At 46.9% G+C, this 13,373-nt stretch overlaps 1 protein-coding gene across 1 annotated transcript in view; it reads left to right on the top strand.

Moving 5' to 3' along the window:
• The first annotated feature begins 4,046 nt into the window (after positions 1–4,046).
• SNX9 (sorting nexin 9) overlaps positions 4,047–13,373 on the top strand; it is a 254,249-nt gene continuing 244,922 nt past the window's right edge. The window contains exon 1 of the mRNA XM_040429364.1: positions 4,047–4,185. Within this exon, the coding sequence (XP_040285298.1) occupies positions 4,174–4,185 (12 nt within the window). The 5' untranslated portion in view covers positions 4,047–4,173. The remainder of the gene's footprint in view (positions 4,186–13,373) is intronic.

Below are 13,373 nucleotides of genomic sequence, written 5' to 3'. Positions count from 1 at the left end.
CCCAGTCATAGCTATCATCCAGCCATGTCTCAGTTATTGCCACTATGTCATAGTCCTCCTCACACATCACTAATTCCAGTTCACCAGTTTTATTAGTCAGACTTCTGGCATCAGTGTACATACAATTCAGAGGCCTTTGTATATTTTTTACCCGGTCTCTATCTGCACTATCTTCCCATCCTTTAATGAAATTACCCAGTCCCTAGTTTAAACACTTGATTGTAGATAAAGAATAAACAGGCGGCACTCACCACTGGAATCATTAATCTTCTTTATTCATCAATATAGGTAGAGATAAAAACAGGGCTGGGGCCGGACTTGCTTTTCCCAGAGCGCTAAGTAGCGACGGCCGTTTCGCGCAACTGCTCTTCTTCCAGCTACTGGTATCATGGCGCTGATGGCATGATGCCAGTAGCCGGAAGAAGCACAGTTGCGCGAAACGGCCGTCGCTACTTAGCACTCTGGGAGAAGCAAGTCCGGCCCAGCCCTGTTTTTATCTCTACCTATATTGATGAATAAAGAAGACTGATGATTCCAGTGGTGAGTGCCGCCTGTTTATTCTTTATCTACAATCAGATGTTGAAGCTGAACCCTCTTCAGGGCAGTGCACCACGTACACTGTATTGTACAAGGTATCGAAAGACGCAGTTTTAGTGTAGAAAGTACCGAGCGGTGCCGCCTGCGGGTTTTCTGTCTCTACGTGTTTGATATATGACCTAGTTTAAACACTCCTCCAACCTTCTAGCCATTTTCTCCCAAAAAGAGCTGCCCCTTTCCCATTGAGGAGCAGCCCATCCCTACGATTAAGACCGTAGCCGACAGAGATAGGCAAAGTTTGCTTTTCCAAGTGCCCAAGGCAAAGTAAAAACCGCCCAGCTGGGCACTTGGGAGCCGTTTTTCAGCAGAATAAAAGGGCTTTTCCTGGACATGAAATAAAAACAGAGTACACACAGGGATGTCTGGAATGTGTTTGCAATATTCTTCATATTGGTGAAAATGACCTAACCTTTTAAGGGATGTTGTGTGTCTCAGATAACACATGCTGGGCACAACATATTGGGCATGGAAATGCCATATTTGTTGAAAGATTGCAATTTTTATTTTGCATGGTCCGCTGCTCATTGATTTCTGCAAAATACCAGTGGCATCAAAATGCTCACTCCTCCCGTCATAAATAACATGAGAGTTGTAATTTCTAAAATTGGGGTTACTTCTCAGGGGGTTCCGTTTATTATTTTATCCGAAAGCCTCTATAGGTATCAGCACAAGATGCGTAAATCACCACATGTCCAAACGGACATGGTGCTCTTTTACTCCTGAGCCCTCTCATATATTCAGGAAAAAGATTAGGGTCACATGTAGGGTGTTTCTAAAACCAGGAAGCACAGCATAAATGCTCATTCAGACGGCCGTATGAATGAGTCAGCAGTCCGCATCTGTTTCGCAATTTTGCGGAATGGGTGCAAACCCATTCTTTTCAATGGAGCTGCAAAGATGCGAACAGCACAAAGTGTGCTGTCCGTATAAGTGGTTCCGTTCCGCGGCTCCGCAGAAAAGATAGAACATGCCCTATTCTTGTCTGCAATCGTGGACAAGAATAGGCATTTTCTATTATGGTTGCAACCATGTGCGGTCCGCAAATTGCGGATCCTCAAAGCACTACGGCCGTCTGAATGGACCCTAACAAGAAGAGGACTAACCTTTCACACTAACACACGATGGGCACAACATATTGGGCACTGAAATGGCATATCTGGGGAAAAATTGCAATTTTTACTTTGCACCATCTGCTGGGCATTCATTTTTAAAAAACACTTGTGGGGTCAAAATGCTGATTACACACCTTAAAGGGGTTATCCAATGATTGTAGTAAAAAATTAAAATCGGACATCACATAGTACATGACAGCAGTGATGTCCAGATTGCCGTGTTCGCCCACGAACACATGCGGGCTGTCATCTTAACTCACAAGTCCAGCGATGCACAGGTATGTCCTTACCTGTGCCGCGAGCCAGTCTGAAATCAAATGCGGTCACCGGGAGCAGGCAGTTCCGAGAACAGCCCGATGAAGGCCCCCGGCGGCTGTTCTCGGAACTGCCTGCTCCCGGTGACCGCATTTGTTTCAGACCGGCTCGCGGCGCAGGCACAGGTAAGGGCTTACCTGTGCCTCGCCTGACTTGTAGGTTAAGATGGCAGCCTGCATGTGTTTGCGGGCGAACACGACAAACTGGCCATCACTGCATGACCGTCTCTTTTTTAACAAAGCTAGAACCAGCCCTGTACCTCACATGGATCCAGAGATCTCCCCATTCATTGCTCTGTGATTTATATCAAGCCGACAGCTCGAGGGGAGTGTCTTTCATGCTGCAGCTAAGGGGGCGTGTCCATGATCTCCCTATCACAACTCAGGAGGCAGCTGAGGGATGAAACTGAGCATGTGCGGCCTTCTCAGTGAGCTGGACAAAGAAATGAGAAAAAGAATAAACAGCAGGTGGCACTATACAGATAAAGTTGTCTCCACAGTGGGGTCACTTCTCGGGGGTTCCATTTATTATTTCACCCCAGATCCTCTACAGTAGTCAGCACAAGATATGTACATCACATCAGACCCCAAATGTACATAGTGCTCTTTTACTCCTGAGCCCTGTTGTATGTCCAGGCAAAAGATTACTGCCACATGTAGGGTGCTTATAAAACCAGGAAGTGCATATACATTAACTTAAATTCTGTGAGGGGGTGCGTTTTCCATAATAGGGTCACTTCTTGGATTTTTTTTAGTTTTTAAATTCACCTCTGCAGTTGTCGGCAAGTGCTGTATAAATCACCAAACTAGGCTTCAGATGCACATGGTGCTCTTTCTCTTCTGTACCCTGCAGTGTGCCCAGACAGCAGTTTGTGACCACATAGGGGTGTTGCCATGCAAATGTGAAATGTTTATTAAAACTTCATTTTGCGGAACAGCAAAAGGGTTAAGAGAGTTTCTAAGTTCAGTTTTGAAAAATGTTAAGGGTGGATTATAAATAAAGGTAAAACATATTGGGCCAGATTTATCATTACTCTGACAGCTCACTCCACTTTCACATATGGCTAAAGTCAGTTTTTGTTAGGACGAGTGCCCTGTGGTCAGGCTGCTACTCATTATTTAGTATCAGGGTTGATCGGCTAGATAGCCATAGGGATTGAACAGGGACCCTACATAGCTGTGCATTACTGCCATCTTTTTTGTCTATTTGGACATCATCCTTGGATGGGTATATCACGAACACAGCTTTTGGTGAAGGATCTGGTGACCGTCCCTTGGTACCGGTAGGACTTGCTGGTTACTAGTGCCGCCGTGCACTTTACTTTTTGTATGTTTTTCATTTGGGATACTAAATTATTGTACCAATTGGGGGTCCACTACCCTCTATCCCAATGTTTGTCTTTGCACACTATATTTAGGACCTTTTTATATTTTATCTGCATTATTAATAAATGTTGTTTTAGGATTACCCTTTTCTGAATAATGTTTTGACTTCAGGTAATCTAGAGCGCAGACATTTATCAGTTCTGACCTCTCACTTAGTAATTAAGTTTAGGTCGTGTTTTTTTCACCATTGTCGATCTGTCCGCAATTTTTTTTTACTTTTTTAAATAAACTTTTTATCAGTTTACTATGCGATGGGTCAGTTAGAAAAGGGAACACAAAGATGGCATCACAGGACCCTTTAAATAGAATTGGCACCCGTAAAATGGAGTGAAGTAATGCACGCGGCCGTGTTTTTCCTGCGAACAATGGTTTGTCTAAAGACACAGAGGTCTGAATGCACATATATGAAGGAGCGCTGTGCAATGTTTTATATGGCAGCCAGGACAAACCTACGGCTGTCTTCATGGGAAAGGGGCAGCATTCACCTTTCCTTGGCCTCTGGCATAAGCTGTAAATGGTACAGTATACCCGGCACACCTGCACTGGTGCGCCCTATATAGCAGCACAGGCCCCTGCCCTACACACACAGTACTTCAGCTATAGTGGAAGTGAGTGAGGACGGTAATGGCGCCGTGTGGAAGATAGAGGGAGTCAGCAGCAGGCCTGTGTACACAGCACAGAGGCTGGGACAGGAAGAGGTAGTGCTGTGGTAGCTTCCCTGTGCGTCTGGCTCCCGGGGTGCTAGTGATCTGGAGGGGCACAGCATGGCCACAAAGGTAAGCAGGGCTTTTATAGGGGGCGGCTGGCTGTACACGGCGGGAGCAGTGTAGTGGAGAGACGGTCAGGGTAGCACAATGACAGAAACTGGGGGGGTCAGTGACACAAAGCGGCCAGTGCCTGATGTCAACAGCCAGGGGCGGGGGGCTTACCCGGCACTCTTAATATTGAAAGTGGAAGTGTAGAGGGGGCAGAGGAAAGTTACATGGGGGGATGGGGTCACTGAAGTGACATTTGATCTAAACTGGGAGAGCGGGGCAGGAAGATGGGTGAGGAGGGCACTCCTGGATCAGCCATGTCCACCACATATGTGGGTGCCCTGTATGGTCACCGGGCCCGGGTCACACATGAGCCTGGGAGTGGCCAGGGCAAAGGGCTGCAAGTGTCACAGGGAAGATCTCATACTCGGGACTGCTCATACCCAGGACCGGCTTCCCTTCACTGACAGTCCTTCCCCACATGTTGCTGCTGAGCTGTCCCATTAGCGTCATTTTACTTGAAGTGTTTGTGGTACAGAAAAACTTGTCCAATATTTTTATTCTTTTTAGTGTGAAGCTGCGCTTTATTGCAGTTTTTGTGGAAGTTTTTGAGTCAAAACGAGAAGGGAATGAGAAATGTAAAGGAAGGACTTCTCTTTTCTGCCGAATCCACTGCCGCAAACTTTCTGTAAAAAGTGTGGAAAATGCAGCAGACACATTATTATTATAGCGCCAATCATTCCGCTACCACAGACCATAATTTATGGAATAGTTAGATTACCCAAACCTTGTAGGCCGAACTTGAAAGACAAGTTGGCTCATCCCTCGTGGCCAGAGGTCCGGTCTTAGGCAGGACAGTCCGGCTTTCTGACCCCCTGTCCACCGTCCGGCGCAGGGCCTGGACGGACGCAGGGATGTTCCTTTTAACAGCTTACGCTCAGAAAGCAGCACTGGGCCGTCTGAGCATGAGATGCAGGAAGAAAGTCGCCCTCCCTCCAGCCGCCGCAGCTGACTTTAAGTTCTGCATTAAAAGCTGTGGGGCGCATGTCGGTGCGGAACGGAGGCACAGAGTGCCACGGAGACACTATGTAGTGCTTCCGTGGGGTTTCTCTCTGTGCCTCCGCACCACAAAAAAAATAGAACGTTCTATTTTTTGCGGTGCGGACAGATCACAGACACAATTTAGTTATAAAGTGATATTCAAGGGCTTATGTAGTGGAAACTATCCATAAATGGGTAACTACACCCCTCAAATTATTCAAAACTGATGTTACAAACTTTGTTAAGGCCTCTTTCACACTGGCGTGTGCGCCCCGTTGCCGTATTGCGGACCGCATTTGCGGATCTGCAATACACGGGTGCCGTTCCGTGGGCATTCCGCATCACGGATGCGGACCCATTCACTTGAATGGGTCCGCAAATCCAGAGATGCGGAATGGTACGGAACCACGGAGTGCTTCCTTGGGGTTTCGTCCCCTACTTCCGTTCCGCAAAAAGATAGAACATGTCCTATCTTTTTGCGGAACGGCCGGATCGCGGACCCATTCAAATGAATGGGTCCGCGATCCGCTGCGGCTGCCCCACGGACTGTGCTTGTGTATTGCGGCCCGCAATATGACAACGGGGCGCACACGCTGGTGTGAAAGAGGCCTTATTTTTGAGGTGTTCCACAAGATTTAATGGGAAATTAAGGTAAAATTTAATTTTAATTTTCTTCCATTTTTCCTATAACATAGCAAGGGTTAAAAGGAAAATAAACCTCATTATTTATCACTCTGATTCTTCAGTTTACAAACATCCCAAAAAATGTGCTAAAAAACAGTCGTATGAGCGCATGGCAGGGTTCAAAAGTGAACTAGCGCCATAGGGCTTTTGGAGGACAGATTTTGCAGGATTGAGAGCTACAGTCAGGTCCATAAATATTGGGACATCGACACAATTCTAACATTTTTGGCTCTATACACCACCACAATGGATTTTAAATGAAACGAACAAAATGTGCTTTAACTGCAGACTGTCAGCTTTAATTTGAGGGTATTTACATCCAAATCATGTGAACGGTGTAGGAATTACAATAGTTTGCATATGTGCCTCCCACTTGTTAAGGGGCCAAAAGTAATGGGACAGAATAATAATCATAAATCAAACTTTCACTTTTTAATACTTGGTTGCAAATCCTTTGCAGTCAATTAGGCTAGGTCTACACGACGACATTTGTCGCGCGACATTTTGTTGCACCAATGTCGCGTGACAATTTTTATAATGGAAGTCTATGGTATCGCACTGCAACATGCGACATGCTGCGACTGCGACGCAACAGTCGCAGAAAATCCATTCGAGATGGATTTTTCTGCGACTGTCGCAGTCGCAGCATGTTGCATGTTGCAGTGCGACACAATAGACTGCCATTATAAAAATTGTCGCGCGACATTGGTGCAACCAAATGTTGCAGTGTAGTTGTGCCCTATCTGTAGCGCGACAAATGTCGTCGTGTAGACCTAGCCTAACAGCCTGAAATCTGGAATGCATAGACATCACCAGACGCTGGATTTTATCCCTGGTGATGCTCTGCCAGGCCTCTACTGCAACTGTCTTCAGTTCCTGCTTGTTCTTGGGGCATTTTCCCTTCAGTTTTGTCTTCAGCAAGTGAAATGCATGCTCAATCGGATTCAGGTCAGGTGATTGACTTGGCCATTGCATAACATTCCACTTCTTTCCCTTAAAAAACTCTTTGGTTGCTTTTGCAGTATGCTTTGGGTTATTGCCCATCTGCACTGTGAAGCGCCGTTGTCATGCCCCACTCTGACGATGTGTGGAGGTCGGCCAGGATAGCAGCACGTGTTTAGTATTTGTTTTGGTGCCGTGCTGGATCCGCCTCTCATCAGGTGCACTGGGTGGAGTCATTAGTTTAAATGGCCTCCAGCTAAGTGCTCTGAGCGGATTATACTGATCATTTGGGTCTGGGAAGTTTGGAGGAAAGGTTGGCTGTCAGTTCCTGCTCTCAGAAGATAAGTGTAATTTCTAGTTTGGTTGTTTGTGTCATCTATCCCATCCAGGTTCTGTGCGAGCAGGCTGCTCCTATCTCCCCACTTCACCATCTCAGGGAGTTCAGGGTTTTGTCAGTCCAGGCTGGAGGACACAGCACACCTACCTTCAAGGTCTGCCTGTGGGCTGAGCAGTGCAGGGAAAGAGGTTAGGGATTTACTAGGAGGTGACCCTTCCCCTGTCTCTCGTCCAGAGCCTGATTGGTGTGGTATCTTTTATACTGAGTGCACGTCCGCTGTGACAGCCGTCCAATGAGTTCTGAAGCATTTGGCTGAATATGAGCAGATAATATTGCCTGAAACACTTCAGAATTCATCCTGCTGCTTTTGTCAGCAGTCACATCATCAATAAATACAAGAGAACCAGTTCCATTGGCAGCCATACATGCCCACGCCATGACACTACCACCACCATGCTTCACTGATGAGGTGGTATGCTTAGGATCATGAGCAGTTCCTTTCCTTCTCCATACTCTTCTCTTCCCATCACTCTGGTACAAGTTGATCTTGGTCTCATCTGTCCAGAGGATGTTGTTCCAGAACTGTGAAGGCTTTTTTAGATGTTGTTTGGCAAACTCTAACTCTAATCTGTCCTTCCTGTTTTTGAGGCTCATTAATGGTTTACATCTTGTGGTGAACCCTCTGTATTCACTCTGGTGAAGTCTTCTCTTGATTGTTGACTTTGACACACATACACCTACCTCCTGGAGAGTGTTCTTGATCTGGCCAACTCTTGTGAAGGGTGTTTTTTTCACCAGGAAAATAATTCTTCGGTCATCCACCACAGTTGTTTTCCGTGGTCTTTTGGGTCTTTTGGTGTTGCTGAGCTCACCGGTCCGTTCCTTCTTTTTAAGAATGTTCCAAACAGTTGTTTTGGCCACACCTAATGTTTTTGCTATCTCTCTGATGGGTTTGTTTTGTTTTTTCAGCCTAATGATGGCTTGCTTCGCTGATAGTGACATCTCTTTGGATCTCATCTTGAGAGTTGACAGCAAAAGATTCCAAATGCAAATAGCATACATGAAATTAACTCTGGACCTTTTTATCTGCTCATTGTAATTGGGATAATGAGGGAATAACACACACCTGGCCATGGAAGAGCTGAGATGCCAAATGTCCCATTACTTTTGGTTCCTTAACAAGTGGGCACACATATGCAAAGTGTTATAATTCCTACACCGTTCACCTGATTTGGATGTAAATACCCTCAAATTAAAGCTGACGGTCTGCAGTTAAAGCACATCTTGTTCGTTTCATTTCAAATCCATTGTGGTGGTGTATAGAGCCAAAAATTTTACAATTGTGTTGATGTCCCAATATTTATGGACCTGACTGTATGTCGCATATGAAGACACCCTGAGGTGGCCCTAGAGTGGAAACCCCCAAAAAGTGACCCCTCAAGGAGTATTTCATGGTGTGTACTGAGCACTTTGATCCATCAGGCATTTCACAGAATAAGGCCTCATGCACACGACCGTTCTGTTTTTTGCTGTCCGGATCCGATTTAAAAATGCCTATTCTTGTCCGTAAAATGGACTAGAATAGGACATGCTATATTTTTTTTTGCGGGCCCTCGGAATGGAGCAACGGATGCGGACAGCACACTGAGTGCTGTCCGCATCTTTTGCGGCCCCATTGAAGTGAATGGGTCCGCACCCGAGCCGCAAAAACTGCGGCTCGGATGCGGATCCGAAAAACGGTCGTGTGCATGAGGCCTTAGGAAACACTTGGCTGTGAAAATGAAAAATTACCTTCCCCCCCCAGAAAAAGTTGCTTTACACACACATTTTTCACTTTCACAAGGGGTAACAGGACAAAATGCACCCTACATTTTGTTACCCATTTCCCCCTGCATAAGGCTGAGTTCACACGGGCGAGTATTCCGCGCGGGTGGTGAACGCATTGCACCCGCACTGAATCTGGACCCATTCATTTCTATGGGGCTGTGCACACGAGCTGTGATTTTCACGCATCACTTATGCGTTGCGTGAAAATCGTAGCATGCTCTGTATTGTGCGTTTTCCACGCAACGCAGGCCCCATAGAAGTGAATGGGGCTGCGTGAAAATCGCAAGCATTCGCAAGCCAGTGCGGATGCGGTGCGATTTTTCACGCACGGTTGCTAGGAGACTATCGGGATGGAGACCCGATCATTATTATTTTCCCTTATAACATGGTTATAAGGGAAAATAATAGCATTCTGAATACAGAATGCATATTAAAATAGTGCTGGAGGGGTTAAAAAATAAATAAAAAATAATTTAACTCACCTTAATCCACTTGCTCGCGCAGCTCGGCATGGTAAAAGATCATGTGATGACCGGAGTGACGTCACTACAGGTCCTTTTCGTGCACACAGCTAAGGGCTCTTTCACACTTGCGTTGTTCTTTTCCGGCATAGAGTTCCGTCGTCGGGGCTCTATGCTGGAAAAATCCTGATCAGGATTATCCCAATGCATTCTGAATGGAGAGAAATCCGTTCAGGATGCATCAGGATGTCTTCAGTTCAGGACCGGAGCGTTTTTGGCCGGAGAAAATACCGCAGCATGCTGCGCTTTTTGCTCCGGCCAAAAATCATGAACACTTGCCGCAAGGCCGGATCCGGAATTAATGCCCATTGAAAGGCATTAATCCGGATCCGGCCTTAAGCTAAACGTCGTTTCGGCGCATTACCGGATCAGACGTTTAGCTTTTTCTGAATGGTTACCATGGCTGCCAGGACGCTAAAGTCCTGTTTGCCATGGTAAAGTGTAGTGGGGAGCGGGGGAGCAGTATACTTACCGTCCGTGCGGCTCCCGGGGCGCTTCAGAGTGACGTCAGGGCGCCCCACGCGCATGGGTGACGTGATCGCATGGATCACGTCATCCATGTGCATGGGGCGCTCTGACGTCATTCTGGAGCGCCCCGGGAGCCGCACGGACGGTAAGTATACTGCTCCCCCGCTCCCCACTACTACTATGGCAACCAGGACTTTAATAGCGTCCTGGCTGCCATAGTAACACTGAACGCATTTTGAAGACGGATCAGTCTTCAAATGCTTTCAGTTCACTTGCGGTGTTACGGATCCAGCGGGCACTTCCGGCAAATGGAGTACACGACTGATCCGGACAACGCAAGTGTGAAAGAGCCCTAAGATGAAGTCAGAAGAGATGCCGGGCTGCGCGAGCAAGTGGATTAAGGTGAGTTAAATTATTATTATAATTTTTTTAACCCCTCCAGCGCTATTTTAATATGCATTCTGTATTCAGAATGCTATTATTTTCCCTTACAACCATGTTATAAGGGAAAATATTACAATCTACAGAACACCGATCCCAAGCCCGAACTTCTGTGAAGAAGTTCGGGTTTGGGTACCAAACATGCGCGATTTTTCTCACGCGAGTGCAAAACGCATTACAATGTTTTGCACTCGCGCAGAAAAATCGTGCATGTTCCCGCAACGCACCCGCAACGCCCGTGTGGACTCAGCCTAAGGCAACACCCCACATGTGCTTGTAGCCTGCTGTATGGGCTAATGGCAGGGCTCTAGAGGCAAAGTGAAAAATATGGTTTTTGCAGGCTTGACAGGTGTCTCACAGAAGGCAGAAACACTTGTTAAAGGATTTTAAAGCACACATTTGTGAAAGTGAAAAATTTCTAGCAGACCCCAATTTTTCACTTTCACAAGGGGTTAAAGGAGAAAATGCACCCCATTATATGTTCCCCATTTTCTCCCCATTCAGGAAACACCCCATATGTGCTTGTAACCTGCTGTATGGGCGCACAGCAGGCAAACAGCAAAATATGGATTTTGGAAGCAGCCCTGAATAAACAAACATGGATTTTAGGTGACATGTCGTATGTTAATAATTCCTGAGGTCCCCAGAAATTAGAAACCCCAAGAAGTGACGCCATTTTGGAAAGAGCACCCCTGTACGAACATTTTAAGTGGTGGAAAGGGCACTTTTGACGTAACAGGTGTTTCACAGAAATGAATATGTAGTGGTTTGTGAAAAGTGGATCTGTAAGCTATGCGGACTATATCAGAGATATAAGGTGGTAAAACTATAGGGTACATCAAGGATGAAATTAAATTAATACTCCATGGTAGATTCTGAAACACTCCTGCATGCACAGGCAAGGTTTTTCAGGGCAGGTTTCACAGTGGTAAATTGTGTCTTTCCTTATCCCCCTTTTGGAACACACCCTGCATCTTTTTTGGGTCCTTCCCTTCCTCGCTGTTTGGGGGACTTGACCTGGAAAATGTTGCCCTGGTTAGGGTTGTAGCGGGTATCGAATTATCAATACCCAATCTATACTTTTGTACCTGTATCGATTCAATACCAGGATTTGACATTTACCGATACTAGGCTGCGCTACTGCGCAGCCTAGTATCAGAGAACATGGTGCACGCTGCTCTCAGTGCGCTCCATGTTCTCCTCAGCAGCACAGGAAAGAGAGTCTCTTCCACCCCCCTGTGCCGCTGCTGCCAATAAGAAGAGAGAGGGGCGGAGAAGGGAAGGGACTGTGGCGGGTGCCGGCTATGTGATTCTGCCGCCGGCACCCGCCTCCTGAGGGGTTAACTGCCGCAGATCGCAGCGCCCTGTCAGAGGTCGGGTGCTGGCACCCGCCTCCTGTATTTTGTATGAAAAGGTTACTTATCTTCATTGGTGGCGCAGTGCGCCCCCCCCTTCCCCCAGTACTAAAAACATTGGTGGCGGAGTGCGCCCCCCAGTATTATAATCATTGGTGGCAGTGGCCACAGGGTCCCCTCCCCTCGTCCTCATTGGTGGTGCAGTGGCAGCTTCTGATCGGAGCCCCAGCAGTGTAATCCTGGGGCTCCGATCGGTTACCATGGCAGCCAGGACGCTCCTGAAGCCCTGGCTGCTATGGTAACCTCCCTGCTGCCATGTGCACAAAGTCCAGGGCAGCAGGGAGAGTGTGAAGTCCTATTCACCCTAATAGAGATCTATTAGGGTGAACAGGACAAGGAATCCCAGGTTCTAGCCCCTAAGGCCTCTTTCACGCGGGCGAGGTGAACTCATTGCACCCGCACTGTATCCGGATCTATTCATTTCTATGGGGCTGTGCAGATGAGCGGTGATTTTCACGCATCACTTGTGCGTTGCGTGAAAATCGCAGCATGCTCTATATTGTGCGTTTTTCACGTTGGCCCCATAGAAAGGAATTGGGCTGTGTGAAAATCGCAATCATCCGCAAGCAAGTGCGGACGCGGTGCGATTTTCACACATGGTTGCTAGGAGATGATCGGGATGGGGACCCGATCATTATTATTTACCCTTATAACATGGTTATAAGGGAAAATAATAGCACTCTTAATACAGAATGCTAAGTAAATTAGGGATGGAGGGGTTAAAAAAATATATATTAAACTCTCCTTATCCACTTGTTCGCGCTGCCTGGCTTTTCTTCTTTCATGACCTGGGAGGAAAGGGACCTTTGGTGACGTCACTGCGCTCATCACATGGTCCATCACATGATCCATCACCATGCCGTGCAGAGCAGCCATTATACCCTGGTCACAGAGCGATTTTGCTCAGGGACCAGGTGTAAACAGCGCCGTAAGCTGTACGGCGCTGGGATTTCTGACCCACTTTCCAGCGCCGTAAATGCGCTGGTATCCTATGGGTTAAAAACTCCTTGAATCCATACACATGAAAACACTGCTATGACAAACAAGCAGGCATCTCATAGACATGTCAGAAGATGTCATTGATCATGTCTGGTTCCTAAAGCTGCCCATACATAATTAGATCTATGATGGCCAAAGCAGCCAATTTTGGAAACCATCTAAGGCTTTTTTCACACTTGCGTTGTTGTTTTCCGGCATTGAGAATCGGCAGACGATCTCAGTCCTGGAAAAAAACTTTTCCGTTTAGACCTCATGCCTTCTGAATAGAAAGAGATCCACTCAGGATGCAGCAGGATGTCTTCCGTTCTGGCATCATTCCGTTTTGTGACCAGACACAAAACCGCTGCAAGCTGCAGTTTTGTGTCCGGTCATATAAACGTATCAGACACTGAAAACAACGTAATGGCTCATGCACATGATCGTATGCCCTCCGAGATAAACGGTCCGTGAGCGGGCCATATAACGTGCGCACGGGAGCGCACAGCATCATAGGTTAGTATGATGCTGTGCACATTGGGCCGCCCACGGGGCTAT

This window comes from Bufo bufo, chromosome 4 (assembly GCF_905171765.1).
Source record: "Bufo bufo chromosome 4, aBufBuf1.1, whole genome shotgun sequence".
Lineage (NCBI taxonomy): Eukaryota > Metazoa > Chordata > Amphibia > Anura > Bufonidae > Bufo > Bufo bufo.
This window is presented reverse-complemented; position numbering and strand designations above follow the sequence as displayed.